The 22,340-nt window shown below is 38.1% G+C and overlaps 1 protein-coding gene across 1 annotated transcript in view; it reads left to right on the forward strand.

Annotated features, from left to right (window-relative positions):
- NID1 (nidogen 1) overlaps window positions 1-22,340 on the forward strand; it is a 48,458-nt gene that overhangs the window by 8,206 nt on the left and 17,912 nt on the right. The window contains exons 3-12 of the mRNA XM_063328984.1: window positions 1,014-1,243; window positions 1,812-2,239; window positions 3,359-3,508; window positions 4,710-4,961; window positions 6,108-6,308; window positions 8,130-8,375; window positions 9,330-9,473; window positions 10,560-10,688; window positions 13,868-14,011; window positions 14,740-14,862. Coding sequence (XP_063185054.1) covers window positions 1,014-1,243; window positions 1,812-2,239; window positions 3,359-3,508; window positions 4,710-4,961; window positions 6,108-6,308; window positions 8,130-8,375; window positions 9,330-9,473; window positions 10,560-10,688; window positions 13,868-14,011; window positions 14,740-14,862 — 2,047 coding nt within the window. The remainder of the gene's footprint in view (window positions 1-1,013; window positions 1,244-1,811; window positions 2,240-3,358; window positions 3,509-4,709; window positions 4,962-6,107; window positions 6,309-8,129; window positions 8,376-9,329; window positions 9,474-10,559; window positions 10,689-13,867; window positions 14,012-14,739; window positions 14,863-22,340) is intronic.

Below are 22,340 nucleotides of genomic sequence, written 5' to 3' on the forward strand. Positions count from 1 at the left end.
AAATGCTTTAATCCACATAGATGATTTCTTTGTATTCCCTGACAACTCTTACTTTGAATGTTACGTGTGATGTGGCAGTAACTGAAATAATAGGGTATCTTGTCCTCTGTATAATATAATCCAGTTGGCTTGCATTTTTCTACAGATTCTTAAGTCATTTTGACATCAAACTATGCCTATCCCAAAATCTGGTAGGTCTATGGACTAATAGGAACTTCAGACCGTGAATCCCTTTTGGACAGATGACTTTGCATTCACAAAAGGGTCATGCTTTGTAGCTAGTATTGAATGAAGAAGCAGTTAGAGGTTATTTTTTTATATTGCTTGCAAACTATTTTTCCCTTTTTAAACCATGTTAGGTACTAACCTGCAAAGATATGTAATTTTATGCACCATAATTATCCCAGCTGATGAGCCTGCTCACAGAATATTAAACTTGAGAACATTACCACAACTTAGTAAATCTTATTTTGTCAAAGATTAATTTCTTATGCCTAAATTGACACAACTATTGTGTTCACAGTAATGATTCTGCACTCTGGTAGCAACGAATAGCTGATGTCTTGTTGTTTCCTACAGTATGTAGGAGTGTTGCTACAGGAAAAGACACTTGCAGTAACGTGAAACTTGAACTATTCTTTAAATATTCTGTTTACAGATTTTTTTTTCTGTGTAGTCTAGCATATCAGTCTTTTTATTTTAAGGAGATGATATAGCATCCTATGCATGTTACAGAACTCAGAATAGTTATGTTTTAGGCAGCTGCTCTGGCTATTTCCTAACAGATTAACTTACCATTGATAATGCTTGCTTTTTTAGTGTTTATGCATGCTAAAGTTAAAAATTCTGTAGCAAGACATAAGCTTGCATAATACTGATTTCTCCTAGGAAGTACATTATGCATTTTGTGTGATGGAAATGTGGATTTTGACTTTGTGTTTAAAAAAACGTTATTCAGTTGTCTATCTTGATTATTTTTCCATGAGTAAATGGATGTTAAATTTTTTCCACAGAGGAACACATTCCAGGCTGTTTTAGCCTCTTCTGACTCCAGTTCCTATGCTATTTTCCTTTATCCAGAAGATAGTTTGCAGTTTTATAGTACATACTCCAAGAATGATGATGGAAGGATCCCTGCTATGGTTGGCTTTAGTCAAGCCTCTACAAATTACTACTTTTGGGAAAAGCCAGGATCCTACAATGTCATTGCTAATGACGAAGACAGCATTAGAAACCTGCACAGGTATGCTTTTTAGTTTGTATAAACTCCTCAAGAAAACAACAAGGAGTTCCATGGTTTTTTTTTTAATTGTGGCATGAGTCAATGGGAAAAAATAAGATCCCTTTAGCCATTGCATGAGAAATATTTGTCAAAAGTCCATAGTTCCATTGTCACTGGTATGAGCTGCTGTATACTTAGCCCTTCTAAAAATAGGACCACTTAAGACTTTAACTGTTTTTATTTTGAAAGAAAAAGTGAAAAAGGAGGAAAGGGAATGACTTAGAAGGTTCTAGTAAGTGTTCACAAGATCTTTGTGGTTCAAAGATCTCCTTTTGTTCCCATCAGTTTGGAGACAAGAAGGCTAGAAACTCTCAAGAAGAGAGCTCTGGGTGTGGAGAAAAAATGCTATCCAAACTGTCAGGGGTGTTTATAGCTGAATAAACTGTACCTGTAGATAATTATGTAGATAAGATAATTTGACAGTTTTGTCTTGATATTTCTCAGTGAAGGGTAACATTTTGTGTAGGGTAGCAATACCACACAATTTGTCCTTGATCATTTTGATTTGGTGTGTGCTTCTCTTTGACAGAAGCAGCAATGCTGGGATACAGGGTGTCTGGGTGTTTGAGATTGGTAGCTCATCTGACAGTATTGTGCCTGCCAAGATCAACAATGTTTTGGAGAGCCTGGAGTCCAACGAACAAGACCAGGAGATGACTTCAAAACCATTTATGTCAGACTATGGCTCCACTGAAATAAGACAGCAGTATGTCACCAGTAGTACAGACAGCACAGAAGAGGATGAGCACCACGTTACGTACAGTGTTCCTCAGGTAGCTGCAGAAGACTTTCTGACTTCATACCAAGACGTAACAGGAACACCTTCGACTGAGTCTTTTTACAGTCATCAAGATTTCCCGACAGCAAAAGCTCCACCTCGCCAGTTCCATGTCCAGCAGTTCCCCCCACAGCAACCCCAAGTCATAGATGTGGAAGAATTTGATGAAACTGGTATAGGTAAGGTCTTTTGTACAGCTTGGATGCTTCTAAGATGAATAAGCTGCAAAAAAAGAGAGGTGTGCAAGAAATCGAACTACTAAAGGAATAATCTGTTCTGTTCTCACTACCTTCATATGTAAAAATCTGGACACGTGTAATAAATTTGTGTTATTCATCAAGGTAGTTAACTTGGATGTCACCTCAGATTCGGATCTCGCCAGTCTAGTAAACTGGTGCTCCAGTCAAGCTCACAGTAGAGCACATTTACTCTGTGTCTGTGGAACCTGAATCTCTCCTAAGGAGAGATTCCTATCGGGATAATTGTGTTCCTAAAGCTGATACATTCTTAGCAGCAACAGATTTCCCCCTCTCTTTTGTCCAGGACTACTGCTAAAGGTATGATCTTAAGTTTAGTAGCTGCATTAAGTGACTGCTCCTGGTAAGGATTTTATGATCAGTTCTACTGAAACCTAGCTTATTTCCTTTCATAGATACGTTACTGAATACAGGTGATTTAACAAAGGTTGGGAATAGTAACTGCTGTAAAAATTGTTGGCTAGGGTTTCATGGCCTTAAGTTTTACAAGGGTGGGATTAGGGATTCTAACTTCTGAGGAAGTGTTTGTAGAAAAGTCAGTGTGACTGACTTCCCAGATGTTAATTGTTCCTTGAAGCAGATGTGAGAATTGCTGTCTCCATGAAATTTAGGGTAAGCCACTTAGGATGACAGGGTGCATCAATCGGTGCATGGTCCTGGGTACTGTACTGATGAGTTTTGTTCTGAGATTGGAAAGGCTCTGTTTTGCTTTGGTTTGGAAACAAAGACAGGTTACAATTATTGTGTATTTGGTTTCACCAAGAGAGTTTAACTGATCTGTATTAACACAAATCTGCTGAAATCAGTAGAATTGAACAGTTTTCTAACATCTGAAGCCCTGATGTTTTCTGCAAAATAGTAGACTGTTACTTGCATATTGCAAGGTTAGCAAAAATCAGCTGCAATTGTTTGTTTTCCTTAAAGAGAAAATGAAAAAAACCTAATCAAGTTAGTCTAGAGATATTTTTAAACAAAACCAGGGATATGTGGATACTATAGTAGTTACACAAAGTGTTAAGCATCTGATCTTATTTTCTGCAGTGTTCCGCTACCACACAGATGTCCAAGAGACCTGTGCTAACAACCGCCACCAGTGCTCTGTTCATGCTATTTGCAAAGATTATCCCAACGGATTTTGTTGCAGTTGTATTCCGGGTTACAAAGGAAATGGCAAACAATGCGTAGCAGAAGGTAACTTTTTTGAAAATTTGGTACATATGCAGCAGTTACTCATTCTTGAATGAGGCAACGTGGTTAAATACTTCTTGCAAGATTCACCTTTCAATACATTGCAGTGATATTTAGAGCTATACTTTCTAAAGTGGTGTGGGTTTTTTGAATGAAGTAAACTGTTTTAGGTGGTCACTTGTAGGCATTATGCATTTTAACATGACTACCAGTGTTTATTGCTAGAATTAGTCATGAACATGTTATAATCTGACTTGGTCCCCACTCTAGAAATGGACAGTTCAAAGGGGAGGAACAAATTAACTTTGATCATCAAACTAAAGAGCTTGGCTCCTCTTTGTCTGACTCTTAACCTTCTTCACTATAGGGCTAATATGCCAGATTTTTGTTAGATACCCATTTAAACTTCGTTCCTGTGTAAAATCTATAAAGGAATTTCTTATGTATACATTTGTAATCCTCATAGTGACTTGACTCAAGAGTATAGATGCATTTCAACAACTAAAATAGCTGACTGCAGACTTCGTGTTTTATGAGGCAGGAAAGCAAAATTCACTACATAGCTTTCAGTTCATAAACTTGAATTTTCTAGAGAAAGAAAAAAAGGATCTAATGACAATGGAATTTGAATTTACACATGGGAAACTACATACAGAAGAAAACTAGCAATCCAAAGTAGCCACTTCTGTAAAACATGGACAGTCTTAAAATGGTCAATTGTTTTGAGTCAAGAAATAGAATAATTGACTTCTTATTCTAACCTATTCTAACACCTAATGGTATTAGCCTTCTAATAGGGGATGAACAAATTTACATCCAGTAGGTATTGGTATGAAGCGTGATCTTCAAAAGAAGTTTCTGTGTGCCACTTATTGTCAGAGAGACTGTAACATCTCAGTCTGTTTATGGAGTTATCCATGCAGACAAAATTGTTACTTAGGATAAAGGGCATCTCTTCAGGCAATCTTGGCCACTTAGTCATCTGTATAATGAAAACACACACACATGCACGCACATATGTATGTACGTAAGCAAATTAATACACTGTTTGTAGGCAGTTTCCTGTCCCTTGAATTCTGTGAGCATTTGTTTGCCATTTATTTCAACACTAGTATCTTTGAACACAGCGAACTCTCTGAACACGTTCCTTGGAGAGTATGTGAGAACAGTCATTTTGTTCTGATGCATTGTATTGATTTGCCAGGTTCTCCTCAGAGAGTCAACGGGAAGGTCAAAGGAAGAATCTTTGTAGGAAATAACCCCATTCCAGTTATATTTGAGAACACTGATCTCCACTCCTATGTTGTGATGAACCAAGGGCGTGCCTACACTGCTATCAGCACAATCCCAGAGACTTTGGGGTATTCCTTACTGCCTCTTGCCTCGATTGGAGGTATCATAGGATGGATGTTTGCTGTGGAACAGCAAGGATATAAAAATGGATTCAGCATTACTGGTAACTTTTAAATTAAAATAATGTTCAAATCCTCTGTCCTGAGAGAAAATAATTGTGTATTTAGAAGAAATATAGGATGAAAATATTCTGAGCTGGAAATTGTTTCTTTGTAATCAAACTTCTCACGATTTTTCTTGTTTACAATGTATAGATATTTGGCTTTTTAATTTACTGTTGGTGCACAAGCACGTAAGTCTGTTAGAAAGAAGAATGGCTGGCCAGTTCCTGTGCAAGAAAGAGATTATTAAAAATGATCTGATTTTTTGGTACTAGAGTGTACAGAGCTACTGAGAAAAGCTGCCCCTACATCTACAAGAGGTCTAACATGTTAATGGTACAAAAGATAAATGAAATCCTGATCTCATGAAGGTCTGAAATTCTTAACAGAAGCAATGAGACACAAATGATTCTGTTAACTTATTTGAGGGAAACCCCAGTTCACAGTTACAGCTTCTCATGAGAGTCTGAGGCCAAATCTGGTTGGTTGTGCACATGAATTCAAGCTGTAGATCCAATCTGTTCTAGGAGAACATATGTTTCTTTTTAAAATTTTATCTTTTACAGCCCTGTACTATGAATTTAGTTGAACATAACTTTTTTGGTTTGGGGTTTTCTTGGATTTGATGTGTTTGAAGTTTGTTCTGGAATTTACAAAGTATGTTTCACGTGATTTTGATTTGGAAACACGCATACTTGATTTTTTTTTTTAATTTTTTTTTTTAACTCACTGTATTCCTAATGGAGGTTTCCTCCATTAATGTGGAGGAATTAATGTGTGTGCATCTCCTTTGCATCTCCTAAGGAGATGTGCATCTCCTTTGCCATTTTAATAGGCAGGATAAGGCCTACTATTATTAGCTTTGTTGGAACTTTGTTTTTTTAATTAAAAAAAACCTTACTTCTTCAGACTTACTTGCAGTTTAGTGTGTTCAGTGCTTAATAAAAGATAGCTTCCTTGCAGTATCTAAGGATATTATCAGCATACCTCTGAAAGTCATTTCTGTAGAAATCCAAAACAGTAGCAATTATGCTGCATCAAAGCTTGCAGAAAATAGTAATTTATATTTTATCTACTAGAAGCAATACTTTGAATAGAAGGATTCAGAAATCACTGTTAAGTGGTTTAACTAATAACTGTTTCTTTAGGTGGCGAGTTTACACGTCAAACTGAAGTAACTTTTCTTGGCAACAATGAGAAGCTGGCTATAAAGCAGAAATTCAGTGGAATTGATGAGCATGGTCACCTTACCATCAGCACGGAAATGGAAGGCAGAATACCTGAGATTCCGTCTGGCGCATCAGTCCATATAGAACCATACACTGAACTCTATCACACTTCTAGTTCTGGTAAGGTTCCCGGAGAACGAAATGATAAGAAAGTATGCATTTCTCAGAGCAGAGAGTAGGACAATTTGAAAAATGTTATTTTATTCCCTTCTTAGTGAGAGTACTTAGGACCCTTTGATTTATAGAAAGTTGCTTTTTGCCTCTTAGGAACAGGTCCCAAAAGAAGGTGGATTTTGAGTGGGACAATTCAAATATTTGTAATCTTTTTTTTGAAAACAAAATGAGTTTATCTTTCTCTGAACTGATGTTTGCAAAAGGCTCTCAATTTCCCTTTCCATTGGCTGCCTTTACACTGCTGATGGCAGTCACACAAGTCTCTTGGTAGGAGCTGTACTGGTGTATACGTTTTTGTGGTTATGTCATGAAGTGGGCTTTCATCTTGTCCGATGAAACTGTGCAAACCATTTATTTACCAGCATGTATCATGTAAACTGCATTGCAATGACTGTGCCTTGTGTTAGTAACAAGAATTTGTCAGTATTATTTGAGCTGAATTTGAACAACTGACCAGAAAATTAGGAGCCTTTTAATTCCCTTATCCGTTTCTCCATTGTCTCTTCAGTACTTCTTTCCTCTCTCTCTCTCTCTCCCTTATCTCAGACTCTGAGATTTGGTAGAGAGTTGTTCTCCATTTCACTATTTACAGGGGAAACTTCTTTTGCTTTCCTGGATAAAACTGTGGGTGTTTCAACACAGCAAAACCAAAGTGAGGTTGAAGTGTTGCTGCTGGCCAGCCAGCCCAGCTGTAAAAGAGCAACAAAGAGGAAGCAGCCTGGGGTGCACCCAGGTGCACATGAATACTAGAGAGAGTACACTTTGCTCCAAGGGCGCACTTTGATTGCTAAAGATAGCTGAAAATGGTGTAGTTGCATCATCACTAACTTATATCTGCTAAGGTCTCGCTTTCGTAGCCAGTGATGAACCCTTCTTTCTGCTTTGCCTCTTGTTATGGACTGTGAGGAGATGGAGCTGGAAGCAGCAGGAAACTTCTGCTTTGTGCTGAAAAACTTCAGAGTTTTGGAGGAGTTGTTTGGGCAGTGTGTGCTCTGCAGAACACCTGCCTTCTCAGCAGAAATGCTGTACCCATGGAGGAAAAGTCAGGGGCTGGAAGGAGGCATCCTTCAGGCTGGATTTGATTTACCAGTACTCAAATAGTTATTCTTCTGCTGTCTTATGGCATATGTGATACACCATTACTTAGCAGAAATCCAGCTTTTGCCAACTGTTGCAAGTAGATTGGTACAGCTTTGTTCTGGTGTCCATATGAAGAATAGTGGAGTTCTAAGGAGCTTTCTGTTGGTGGGAGGAACTGCAAGCCCAGATCTGCTTTGAAGAGTTTTGGTCACAATTTTTCACAATGTAGAAAACTGTTGTGAAGCATATAAAAGCTCTCAGACATGCATCTTCTTCAGGACTCTGTCAAAATCCAAGGCCAATAGACTACAATGAACTAAAAGCGCATGTAGTTTGGTGCTGGTGAGGTGGCTCTTGCCCTTCTTAGCTTATAGATCTGTTATGTAAATTCATCTAAAGAAACTTATGAGTTTTTTGAGTTGAATTTCCCTTTCTTTACCTGGTGACCCACAAAGTAAAGTTAAATTTTTAAAATATGTCAAGAGAAATTACATGACTCATTCCTCAAGGCGATGATATCTGAGAACAGAGTAAGCCTAGTCAAATGCCTGGAAATACATCCACTTTTATAGCTTCTTGCCTTTGAAATTTCTACACTACTCAGCTTGTATCCCAAGTCTACAGAAAACATTGAGCAGCGTATTTTTGCTCTCTGTTCTGATCAGCGTGTTTGTTGCCATGTTGCAGTGATCACTTCATCGTCCACCAGGGAGTACACAGTGACAGAGCCAGAAAGGGATGGGGTTGCTTCCACGTACACGGGCGCCTATCAGTGGCGACAGACCATCTCGTTTGATGAATGTATTCATGATGACTCTCACCATGCTGCTTCTGCTACTCAGCAGCTCTCAGTGGACAGTGTGTTTGTCCTGTACAACCGAGATGAGCAGATTCTGCGATACGCTATGAGTAATTCCATTGGCCCCATCAGTGGTATGTATGAATTGGAAATCTTTCTTTTTCACTTTTGTGAGTAATTTAGAGCAGGCTTCTATATGGTTTTAGCCTGCCCTAGCTGGGTTAAATTAATGAGTTATATTAATTCATTGCATTAGTCAGTAGAAGTCCAGGTCCATCAATTAAGAAGAGAAATGGGACTGTTGAAATTTTTTTTTTTCACTTGGGGAGGAGTATTTAAGTTATTATCTCCTTTTGAAATTCAGTGGAGTTTGTGTCTAATTCCTTGAAATAATCTCCATACCGCCTTGAATCTATTGCTACTGAGATACGTGGAGTGTATCATTTATCTTTACCTAATTTATTGTTCCTCTATTAATGATTTTTTTTGTAATGTCAGAACAAAGGGCAAAAGAGGCGAATCAGATTTGCCATTGAAACAGCTAGTTTCTGTAATTTATCTTGAAACATGGCATTTTGTCTTTGGAAGGTTGGCAGCCTATGAAGTATATTTTTTTGGATCAGCTGTCCAACTTTGTCTGCTTGCACTAAAATAAAAAAAAGCAAAGGATCAATTTGAAAATGCACACCAGATGAGTACAAGAAAAGACTGCTCACTTTTGTTTGTTACAGAGATAAAGTTTTACTACTTAAAATGAACAAACCAAGCTGTTAAGAATTGCATTTTGAGTCTAATGTCAGTGGCTGGAAGTTGCATTATCTTTGTCAGTCTTGCTCTTTAGACAGTTTTTTGTGGCTTGTCTGTTTTTTAACTCATCAGTCCTTTGCACAAGTAACAAGGAATACACGTGCTATTGCCATGTCTGAGATTCATGTCCTCCATATCACCTGCAAGTCCCCTTCTTCCTGGTGCAGAAAGCATTCTCTTTCTTTGTTTCATGTGCACTAAAAGCAACCTCCTTCTGGGCCTTATCTGAATGCCATTACTTGGATAGAGTTGTCATGGCTAAATATGGTTTCTCTTGTCAGATGGTTCTGCTGATATTAATCGGAATCCTTGCTACACTGGAACCCATAACTGTGACACCAATGCAATATGTCGTGCAGGATCTGGAAATCGTTTCTTGTGTGAATGTTCGATTGGCTTCCGTGGAGATGGAAACGTTTGTTATGGTATCAGAAAACTTTCATTACAAAATGCCAGCTAATGTAGAATTTGTTTTGATTGGAATGTATTGACCTGCAGGACTAGCCATTCCAGCGAAACGAACTGTCCTGAGGCTGGTTTTGGGAAAGATAGGTTAAAGGGATGCTGGGGTAGCTGACATATCTCAATAATCAAAGTAAACAAGTTTGACTGTCTTGAAGGGTCAAATTTGGGTATGCTTTGCTAGCTTACAAAGCATCTTTCCTACTCAGTTCATCTTTTCATAAAACCTGTGGGGAATTTAGCTGTGAGAAATTTACTATAATGCAAGTTCTGGTTAAAATGAGTCAACTAGGTTAAAAGTTCTTGAGGGAGATGAGGAATGGCATATGCACGTGCATACAGAGCAGCGATACGTGGAACCCATTGAAATCATAAATTTTTTCAAGATCTGCTTTGAAAATCCCTTCTGTTCAAGGAAATTTTTATTTCCCAGCTCTGTATTCTTAGTGTGTTTGGGCACAAATACTTGTTTTCAAGAGGTGAAGGTCTGTATTAATGAAATATGCATCATCCCTATTAGTTAACTGAGTTGGTTTTTTAATAAAAAAAACCCAAACAAAACAAAACAGAACCCTCTTCCCACTCCAACCCTTAAATCAACTTCCAAATGAAACCAGCATCACACTGTTCCTCCCAGTCCTCTGGTGCTGTGAGTTGAGCGGCAGTGGATTAAAGATGTATATGGATAAGGAAATAGGAAGTCTTTCCTAAAGTTCATACTCCCCCAGTAGTCATGACTGCTTCTCATCAACTTGTAGGTTGCCTTTTCCTTTTCTCAGTGGCTCCTCCTTCCTCTCTGATTTCCTGTCGCTTCCCCTTATTACTCCATTATAGAACCTGTTCTGGGTTTTTTTTGGCGCAGATTAGCTGTGGACACAGTTACCTGAAAGCTTATTTTCAGGTTACTGTGATCCCTTAAGAGGTATGGTGTATCCAAGATTGTTTAAATATGCAAGCATGCTATTATTCAACAGCTGCAGTGTTTCTGTTTTTCTGACATCAGTATTAAAAGCATCTTTCTAAAAACTGAAATCCTTATAATATTCTAGATGTTGATGAATGTTCAGAGCAACCAGCTCTATGTGGCAGCAATGCAGTCTGCAATAACCAGCCGGGAACCTACCGCTGTGAGTGTGTTGAAGGATACCAGTTTGCAGCAGATGGGCGGACTTGTGTTGGTGAGTTTCATATTTCTTAAAAGCGCTGACCACCAGCTTTCAGGCTGGGATTCATCTCAGAGACAGAAAACAAAGCTCCTAGGATCTGCACTGACTTCTAATATGAATTGAATGTAGGAGTTCATGCTGCAGTTATTGATTACAATCCACTAGGTAACAGAAGAAGGTGCCTGAAGTACTTTCTTTTCATCTCATAAAATCTTCCCGTTCAGAATGTTTCCAAATAGAAAGTGGAAATAATTATTGAATGTTTCTGTCCTTTCTGTACCATTATTTAGCTGTAGATTTCACATGGAAGTAAAATTCAAATTTGTAAAAGAAGAAAAAATAAAGTGAGTAGTTATTAATTTGTTGTTATTTCACAGCCTCTCACTTTCAAGATGAAGTAGGATTTTTTCTGCATTTTCTGTAATCCTGTGCTTTTGGCTTTTGGGGGTTTTAGGTTTTGTTTCTTCATTATATTTAGTCCAGAATTAGATTTAACAGATTAGATTGTAGGTACAAATTCATCACTTGGACAAGGTGGTGCACAGATCTAAACCAGTGTGTCTTAGCTATTGCAGACTTATCCTTAAGTGATAGTTAATCATGCTGAAAAAGAGTTGTAGATAGAAATCATTTCACTGATAAAATCTTCGAGATTTGCAGGAAATCTACCTCATTTGTTAATGGACCATTAAAACTTCAATTTCAGTAGTTGTCACTGAATTAGTTATTTTTATGTAATTTAAAAACTGTTTTCTGAAGGACGCCTGACTTAATCTGTACTTGCCCTACTGAGGGTTATTTTTTCCTGCTTGTTCTGTTTTTCACTAAAGTTGTAGAAATTCTATTTGGTAGCTGGCAAAATTGATTGTGTGGGATGTGTATTGAAAATGAATTTTCCATTTAGAAAGAAAAACTATGAGCTTTAACCTTGAGAACATTAAGTTGATTCTTTTGGATGTCACTTATATTGCAAATATCAAAAGCTAAATAAAAAAATCTACAAATGGCAGACAGAAAAGGGGTAATTACTGCTATAGCTGCAACCGTCAGGATAGGATATAGGTTTAAGTATTAATATTTTTTTGGTTTTTTGATTTTTTTTTTTTAATTTTTAGAATTTTTTTCTTTGTTTGCAACCTAACAGTAATTCTGTACTGACAAAACCTGTACACACTCTTCCAGTACGGTTGGACCAGTTACTGTTTCTTTTAGAAATAACTGATAACAGCTGAGGATTACGTTTGCTTCTGTTGTGGCTGCTTTGTGGTGGAAGCTTAGTCACCCTGTGATCAGCTAATGTATTCAGGTCTTTCCTCAATATAGCCAAGACAGCTATTCAGCTAAGAACTGAGGAGCCTTCATCTTACAGCAGGAAGTTGCGTTACTTCCCTTAAGAGTGTGACTTTGCATGCTGTGTATAACATTCCATCATGAGCCCCATTTCTCTCCTCCAGTAAGAATTACTATTCATGTCTGCTCACAGTGCACCCCAAGTCTCCCCTTTGTTGCAGAACAGTTGGGAAAAAGCAACTACTTCTATCAGGACACTGAAAGGAATAGGGTGAGATGTAGAAGCGCAGCTTTATGTTCTTCCCATTATATCCACCACTGCCCTTATATCACTTGGACCTGAAAGGGAATGTTCTTCCCTCCAGCCATGACCTCTCTGGCTTCGCTCTACCAGTTTCCCATGAAGCTGATGTGTCGCACTTCTAACAAATGCTAAGTAATTTCTTGCTCAGCTTGAAGGACTTCATTTTGATCCCTTCCTTTAATCAAAATCAAACTTTGCATCCATAAGACTGAAGAGAGTGAAGATGAACTCTAGTTTCCCAATAAATGTCATGGTAATCTTGTTCCCCTTTCCACAGTGGAGGGTTTTATTACCCACAGGCAACCTGGACCCCAGAAAGGGCAACAGCTATCCTCTTCGTGATTTTACAGCTTGCTCTGTGATACCAGCTCTGACTCAGCTTTTCTGGAACTGCAGCTTTTTCATACCAGCTCTGTGACTCACTGGATAGCTTTAGAAGAGAGATGTAAATAAATCCTGTTCTCCTATTTCTAGGCTGAGGAATAGGAGGACTTGGGGACTCCCTTTGAGCTCCAACTCCAAATCTTATGCATTTATAAACCGGTTCTGAATAGGTTCTTTTGTAATCTAAAACTTCATCAAGCAGAACAGATATAAATGATCCTAACAATGATGTCATGTCCTCCAGAGAAATGGAAAAAACGGCTGTTTTCAGATCTGGCTCTGATGGCAGATTTTTATTATTTCTCTGCTGATACTCTGGTAGTTTCCATCTGTGTACTATGGTGAAAGGAACATTGTAGAGTCTCATCTTGGTCACCTGTCAACTCCTCGTAAGAACTGCATAAAGAAAGCCTCAGTGGACTCTCTGTTACAGCAGCTGGAAGCCTGTTCCTACTTGTACACACTGCAAACTCATCTGTTTTGAGGCACAGCATTTTTGTAGTATTTTGCCTCTTCCGATTTTAAATACCTGTCTTCTCTGACGTAACAGGTAAGCATAGGCAGGGATCCAACGACTGCCTGAAACAATTTGTGTGTGAAGCAGTGCAATGCCTTTGGAGTCACTGCTGTCAACAATGAGAAAGTTATGAAAAACTGCAGGACTGGTCCCAGCTTCCACAGTTGGTCAAAAATCTCTCCAATAGTTGACAAATGTGTTTATCTTACAATTGAGTCACAGCTCCTATCTGTTGCCAAGTGGCGACAGCCCTGGGTCAGTGCTAGGCTAGCGCAGCGGGATATCTAATAATTCCCAGTGCAGTGAACTGGCCACTTAGCTAGCATGTGAGATACCTCTGTGAGATGCCTTACATTCCTTCATCCAGGACCTCTTTTTATAAATAAAACTGTCATGGCTATTAGAATCTGTCACTGTGGTAGCCTTTCTGCCCTGTTCTATATTAACAAACATTTGTGAGGTGCTGAGAACAATCAGTTCCTTGTAAAACATTAAGAAGAAGATATAACACCAGTGAAAAGGGAGGTCTTGGCAAAAAAAACCAACCCCCAAAATGAAAAACTCAATTTCCTTGTTTCTTTCTCTTCTGTATGCTTTCACAGCTGTCTTTCTCTTCCTATAAACTTATTATGAGCTTTAGACTTTGCAGAGAAAAATTCAAATTTTCATCACCTCTGTTGTACATCTAACCTGCAGCTGTTGAGTACGTCGTAAACCATTGCCAGACAGGCACACACAACTGTGACATTCCTCAGCGTGCTCAGTGTGTGTACACTGGAGGGTCTGCCTACATCTGCACATGCCTCCCTGGCTTCTCTGGAGACGGGCGTGCCTGTGAGGGTGGGTAACACCACTTCTTGTGGGGTTTTTATACTCTTTATTGCACAACTTCGCTGATCATTGCAATGTCCTGTAGTTACTTGTGATTTAAAGTAGGAAATGGCATAGTTTAGGTCCCTCAGGCAGGCATTGCATTAAGCTTTTGTCTGTTCCTCCCCTCACTTTTGAATTCGCTCTTCAATATTTGAGCTACAGAAGGTCCAAGATGAGGTAAATGCAAAAATTGCAGTAGTTGTAATTAGCAGACCAGATCTTCATTTGCTGGAACTGTTTGCACTGTATTGATTTATATTTCTAAGGCGGTGACACATGATGCTCAGACTATGTAAAAAAAGTTATATTCCGTTTCATGTCATTTGGAGCACAGTGGGGAGCAACTTTACCTAACTACATGTTAGAAACCTTGCTGGCCAAATCCTTCTTCTCTTGATGTGTTAAGTCTTTTCCTTGAGAAACATAGGCATATATTTCTAAAATACTGTGCGAGTTAACAATGCTGGTTACCCATCGGAATAGCAGATTTGCTGGGAGTCAGAACCTAAAATACACGCATGCTTTTTTTTTCCCATTGCATTTCTGTATAGATGTTCTTCCAAAAGTCTCTAATTCTAATCAGATATCCCAAAATAGGTGCCCAAAAGTAATATAGTGGGTTTGCATTGTAATTCATCACTCTGATTTGTCTGTCAGGAGGAACACTTACCTGAGATTGATCTTTTCTTTTACAGATGTAGATGAATGTCAACAGGGCCACTGTCATCCAGATGCTTTCTGCTACAACACCCCTGGGTCGTTCAGCTGCCAGTGTAAGGCAGGTTATCGTGGTGACGGTTTCCGGTGTGTGTTAGGAGGTAAAATTTTATAGTTCTTGAAAGTTGCACCAGAAACATAATTTAGGAATTGGAGAATATGTGTTAACTTGGTTTCTCTCTGTAATAGGTTGTGTATTGTCTTATTAGGGTCTTTATTCTTTCTCAAGTCTTTCAAGTTTCGACCCTCACCAAGCTTGTATCAAAGTCTGTATCTTGACTGTTATCACTTTTCCGTGATATCCTGTTCAATGTCCTGTTTTATGTTTTGTTTGTTCTATCCTCAGCAGTTCTCAGCCTCAAGCTGATACTGTCTTTTGAAGTTTCTTTATGTAAAGGTTTGACCACAGATTGATTTGGTTTGCATAAACACTAGTCATTTATCATAAAACATCTGGAACTGGTGTCAATGTGAATGATTACAGGATTACAATTACAGGAGAAAAGTGAAGCATGAGACCACAGTACCTTCACTGCTGTCTTTGGTGAGATCTAGATACCTACATGCCACGTATAGCTGGCAAGAGTCCAGAAAGACTAATCCCTGTTTCTAACTAGCTCTTAGTTGTTTCTGTATTTACCCAGTTTGTTCTCTATTTAGCAGAAAGCTCTTCGCCCTCCCCCACTTCTTTTCTTTGATTGTAGTTTTGCCCTTGAAGTATGAAACTCCTGATCTTGAAGGTATGCTTGAAAAAAAGAAAGTAAGGAACACTGACACACAAAGTAGCATTGTTACAGTTACTTTAATTCAAAAGCATGTCAAACCTACGGGACAGCACTCAGGTTTTGCAGAATGGTGAATGCTTTCATCCAGGAAATAAAGCCTAACTTCTGAGTATATTCAAACCCAATTCTCCTGCTTCTAAGATTCTTGCTGTTGTGCAAAAGACCCTGCACCTCTCAACAAACAGAAACAAACTGTGCAGCCAAGACTAGGAAAGGTGTAGGGCCAAAGGAAAAGAAAGCAAGAAGCAATATGACTGAGGAGGGAGGCGGTCTTTATAATTCCGCTTCTGCACTGTGGTCTTAATGATGTCCAAAGTATTTGATGATTCAAAATTGGGGTGTTTTAGGTTTTTTTAATAGTGGATGTGCTGGCTTAAAAATGCTTGCCTACATGGCACAATATCACTACCTGATGCTTTGCTGAAACTTAATATTTTTCTTTTGCCACTATATTCCCTAATTCCGAAGTTCTGACTTTTTTCTTTTTTTTTCACAATTGGACGCTCACGTCTTAAAGTAAAAAGGCAAAGGACCTTTTACAGGAAAAGCATAAAAAAATCACAAGGTTTTTTCTGGTTTTAGATCATATTTACATGATTCTTCATCATGTGCTCAACAACATGTGTTATGTCAGATCAGCCAGTGCTTGTAGACTTTTCTATCACAGGTAAATTGTAGGAGGTTTTGCAGTGTTTAATTCTGAAGCCCTAGCTTTTGGCACTTTGTCAGTCTTTCAATACTATTTTTAACTGATTTTCCTTGCATGACTGCCCATGTATATTGTCATTTCAATGTCAGATGAATGAAGAACTACCTAGTGTTTCTGACCTGTGTCAAAATATTTAGATAACCAACCAGCTGATAAAACCAGGACTATTCCTCCTAAGGGATAAACTTGATGTGAATAACTTGCAGCAAAATCGAACCTTAAAGCTTACAGTTCTTCAGGAATAGTTAGCAGAAATATTGCTGTCATGTCTGGCACATCCCCTGTGTAGCTGAAACAGGTAGTCTGTTAGACTGATACTTGAATTCAACTTTGTTAGCAGGACGCAATTAATTTCTTTGGAGTATATGCGATAGCATATCTAAGTGGGGTTCTTTTGTTGAAAGCAACACCTTTTCACATTGTCATGATATAACCCCAGCTGGCAACTAAGCATCACACAGCTGCTCACTCACTCTCCCTCAGCAGGATAGGGCAGAGAATCAGAAGAGAAAAAGTGAGAAAACTCATGGATTGAGATAAAGACAGTTTACTAGATAAAGCAAAAGCTGCGCATGCAAGAAAAGCAAAACAAGGAATTCATTCACCACTTCTCATCAGCAGACAGGTGTTCAGCCATCTCCAGGAAATCAGGGCTCCATCATACCTAATGGTTACTTGGGAAGACAAATGCCATGACTCTGACCGTTCTCCCTCATCCTCCTTCCTCCCCCAGCTTTATATGCTGAGCATGACATCATATGGTATGGAATATCCTTTTGGTCAGTTGGGTAAACTGTTCCAGCTGTGTCCCCTCCCAACTTCTTGTGCACCCCCAGCCTACTCACTGGTAGGGTGGTGTGAGAAGCAGAAAAGGCCTTGACTCTGTGTAAGAACTGCTCAGCAATAACAAGAACATCCCTGTGTTATCAACACTGTTTTCAGCACAAATGCAAAATGTACCCTCATACAAGCTACTATGAAAAAATTAACTCTGTCCCAGCCAAAACCAGCACGCACATGCAGTGGTTAGTGTGTATACTAAACTGCTAAGCACAGTGTACTATTTCATTGTAGCTTTATGTCATTTTTTGCTGCTTATCCGGTACACTTCTTGACTTTCCATACTCAATACAATTGTATCTTGAATGGGGATCTTTCCATGTCACAGCTTTAACGGTAGTAACAAAATACTTTGGAGAGTTTTGTTGTATCTGCTGTTTTAGCAGGTGGGGATTTGCTGGGTTTTGTGAATCTTCATGTATGCCTCTCTGATTTATTTTTTTTTCATGCTCTTTTGTATTATCGGTAGAAAGACGTGCTTTAGAAACAATTGTAGCATTTGGTTCTGCTTGTGAAATGCTCTGAGCAGAAAAAAAAATCTGTGTAGGTAAGTCTCACTTTTGCTGAATCCTGACTGAAGTACAGAGTATATGTAATGCTCTGCTAGTCTGCAGCAATGGCAGCATTTACAACAAACTTAGCTACTCCTCCCTTCTTAAGGGAGTTAATAGAACAATAGCTGCCCTTGGGTTGTCATCTGTTGCTAAAGCTTTAGTACTTTTAAAATGGATATATCCAACAGTTAATCATTGCCAGGAGATAGAATCAAAATACGCTTTCTGAAGCCTAGTAAAAAGCAACTTAGTTTACTTTAGCACCCAATCTGTAAAGTAAGTTGCTTCAGAATGGAGGTTCCAGATGAGGCTGTATTGTATTCAGTTGTAATTAGAGACCCTTTCTTCCCCTTTTTACCCACTAAGGTTTTGATCTAATTAGCCTCAGTCAAGTCACTGAAGTCTTTCCTGGTTGATAATAGCATGGAAAATTTCATTCATCCAAATACTCAGTTCTTTTTGCTGTACCCTTTTCCAATCCATGTGCACAATTGCTTACTTGTTTCGTGTCTTTACTATTATATAAAACCTACTGTTGAATCTTACCACTGCTGAATGGCAACTCTTGAAACCAGTCGACTATCAAGTACGATGGATTTGAGTTACATACAAGGGAATGTCTGTAGGAGTGAACCAGCAGGCTAATGAAAGAGTTAATGATGCTGGAATGTCCCACTGCTCCCAGCTATTAAGAAAAGTCTGTACTTCATTATTTCCTCACGCTTCATTTTTCCATTTCAAAAAACCAGATGTCTGAGCGTTTCAACCCCTGCAGACCCCAGACGCTGTTTACTAAACAGAAACAAATCTAGATTCTTGGAACTAGGGATCTGACTGTTAAGAGCCCTTCTCTGGTCCTCTGTATACAATTTGTTTCACATGAGAAATGCACTTAACAGGGCAACACTGTAAGTGAAGTATTACAAAGGAAAATGAGGGGACAAAGGGAAGTGTTATTTTGTTTTGTGTTTTTTCCTCTTCTTTTTTGGCAATGTCTGAGAACAGCAATTAAAAATGTCGGTATAACTCCTTGTGATATGTGGAGAATAAAGTGATCCTCATAGGAAATTAAAAAGCACTCTCTGATTACATACTGATTCCGGACAGAGTTTTAAATCACTTCTGTCTTTAGCTTGTGAATGAAAACCTGTTTGAGTAGATCTTTAAAAATTTGTGAATGCTATGGCAGAACTAATTGAATTTGGTTTAGTGTATCAGACTGTAATCCCCCCTGCAAAATGGATGGGAAGAAGTCCATGTTTCTCATCCTGTTTTCTCAGCCTCCATCTTCTTTTGGAAAAGTCCGTAAATTATTTTCTGCAGTACTGCTGCAAGAACTTTCCTTTATGAGCAAAAAAGACTTTGAATGTTTGTATATGGCTTTAGGTTGTTTGTTTGTTTTTATTTTGTTTTGTTGTTTCTTTGTTTGTTTTTCCCTATTCTGTTTGTTTCTTTGCTTATGTGGGAAATGTGTATGTGTATGTTTTTCATCTGGCCCGCTTTCCATATCCATCCTATTTCCATTTCATTTTTTCAAGTTCCATGATATATTTCAGTGACTTTTAAATTCCAGATTGCTACTGGTAGTTTATGAAACACGTGAAAAAAAATATGTTTAAAACATCAAATACAAATTTATTTTTTCTGAGGAAGGGTATACATTTAGTTTGAGTTCAGGATGCATCATTCTATCTAGTCTGATTTGTGTGTACTGTGGTCCATGGAACATGAATTCTTCATCAGGCCTTTAATCTCTGCTCTGCACTACAGCTTCTCTCTTAGGACCTCTTTTCTGTACACTGGTTCAATTTTTCACTATCCTTTTGAACTGTGGTTACTGGAGTTGGACCCAGTATTCTCTGAATAATCTCCCCAATCCCACATTGCTTCTCTATACCTGTGTGATGTTCCTTGTGCATGTGCTGAATTCTTATTTATAACCCCTCACAATCCCTACAGCACTGAGCTGGGTGTTGGCAGCTTATCTGCTCGCAGTTATCTGCCGATATCTATGATCTGCTGATAGCTTTTTTTTGGTTTTTTTTGGGTTTTTTTGTGTTTTTTTTTTTTTTTTTGTTCTGGTTTCTAAGATGAGTCTATCTTTAGAGGCTGGTCTACACAGTGTATTCCAAGAAGCATAACTTTCCATTTGACTGTGTGAATCTACTTGTTGACTTTAATGAGCTCAGTTTACCTAGTGATGAGGTCCTGTCTTTCTCGTGTTTTGTGGTCTGTTTCTCTTCACAAATGATGCAACCTGTGGTTGTATATTTTCCTCAGGAATCCTAACGAAGGAATTAAATTTCTTAATAAGGACATTTACAACTAAGTAATATGGGAACTTAATAGAAATACTACTACTTCATGATGTTTGCCCACCGACTCATGTAATTCAGGTTTTAATCATTTATCAAATTAAGGTAGCCCACAGTATGGTGCTTTGTTTTGAAAGTAATAATGTCCCGTGGGCACAAGTGGAGTGCCCAGGGAAACACAAAGTTACTTGATCAATGTGTTACCTTCATCAGCCAAACATCAACTGCATCAAAACTCACTGAAAATGGATTTTTACTCAGTTTTATAACAAATGCTAATCAGTAATGTTTAAACATCGATACAGAAAAATACTGAAACTTGATCTTGCTGTTAATAAAAGGCTGTTGCCAAGTCCACTTTCCTGCACCACTGAAGATTACCCAGGTCTTGCTCTCACTGTTTGTTCCCTCTCTGACAGTATGAACTAATGCTAGTGCATGCCATTTTTCTCATCATTGAACTGATCATTTGACTTGACTTTCAAATGTGAGTTTCAAGAATAGTAAGTACCTCTGAAAATCAGGGCTGGTAACCCCTGGAAATGGAGCCTTGAAATAAGCAAGACTTATTTTCTATTTGCTATGATCAAGTATAGACGTATAGATGTAACAGCACTGTTACACCAGATAAGTCTTACTTGCTCTTAGCTCCACCCGTTGTAGTTAATGGTAGTTTTCTTGATACCAGTCAAGAGATCAGAGAACTCTACTAACGTAATTGTTCTGTATCTTTGAAGAGTCTTGACTGGATGAAATATTACTGTATTTGTATTAAAGGAAGAGCACTAAGAAACCTCACTTAGGCTGTTGTACTGAAGGAAAGGAAAGTTACAAGCCATAAAGTTTATGTCTGGAAGCTGGTTTACAAACTAGCCCGTGTACTACCTAAACGTGTGCTAATTCTTGTTATATGTTTTGTATAGCTTGTGCTGTTAGCTCATCAAGGCAGGGAATGTGCTTTATTTACTGTGTCAGTCTCATCTTTCACAGTCTGTCATAGCTAGCCTGTATGAAATGACAGTTAATTAATGCAATTTAAAACTTGCAAAATCAGGGCATCTTCTCTTAAGCACACTAAGTAAAATGTATGACTGTATAAGCAGTATAAACAGATTGTTTATCCCAACCAAATGTCATCTCTATCTAAGATTATTGTGCTTTCATTGCTGCATAGACTATGACACTGGACTGGGATTCATCTCACGTTTCTTTAGGTGTCTCTAAACTGTAAGCATATAGTAATCCTGCTTATGATTTGGAGATAAGGAGAGAAAAAATTCAGTATGGGTTCCAAGTGACTGGTTTGGACTCTCATAACTATTTTAGGGGCTCGTTTTGGTTTATAAATTTTAATATTGGCTAAATTCATGTTACTAAGTTGAAATGAGTTTAACGTTGAAAGAGAGGTTAAAATCATTGAATCAGCACAGATGAACATGGTAACACTGATTTTATTTCTTTTCAGAATGTTTCTCTAACATAGATTACTTATCACACTTGAGACTGTTAAAAAAGTTTGTCACAAATATAAGAGACTTTCACGAGCACAGAAGCAGTGAAATGCATACTTATTCCCAAAAGTGAGTGGCAATAGGGTATTTGACATCTTTTTATGCAACTGAAAAATCAGTGTTGATATAACATTTTTTAGAAAGAACAAATCATATTCTCTGCCTTCTAGAAACTGAGTACTAATTTTGAAAATTAATTTGTTTGACTAGCCTCTCGACTTTAGGGGGGCTAACGGCATAAGCAGGCCATTTGTGAGATTGGTCTTATCATTGCAATATAGGTACTCTTCAAAAATTCCATCAGTACTCCTGTATAAAATCTGCAGCTATAAATGTAAACATTGTTTTGAAATTAGAACTAGAAGTTAGTATTTTAAGTTACCAATAATACTGATATATTTTATGTATAACAGCTGGGTCTTTTCTGGGAGTCTGTATACACTCCTTTGTATAATTCGTATTTGCTAACTCATTTGCATAAAGTTGATCTAGTCTGTTGATTTAAAAAATTGTAAGCTGTTGGATACTCTCTAATTCTGGGAGTTTCAGGTGGGAAGGAAAAACAACCAGTTTCTACGTTTGTTTTAATATCCCACTGAGGAGGAGCTAATAGTGTCTCTCAAAGATGACATGAATGCAATGAAGATTTTGTTCTGCAATGAACAAAAGAAGAGTGGGTCAGTTTACCAATATTCTGTATTCCCCCTGCTTTCTCTCATGAGCAGTGCATATAATTAGAGCTTAAAAAAAAAAAAGTGTGGCAAAACTGTTCGGTTACTGGAATGAACATTTATTTTACCAGCATACTGCATAGTGCGTTGAATACATGCAAACAAAATTTGAGATAGATAACAGAGGCTTTCCT

This window comes from Chroicocephalus ridibundus, chromosome 3 (assembly GCF_963924245.1).
Source record: "Chroicocephalus ridibundus chromosome 3, bChrRid1.1, whole genome shotgun sequence".
Taxonomy (NCBI): Eukaryota; Metazoa; Chordata; class Aves; order Charadriiformes; family Laridae; genus Chroicocephalus; species Chroicocephalus ridibundus.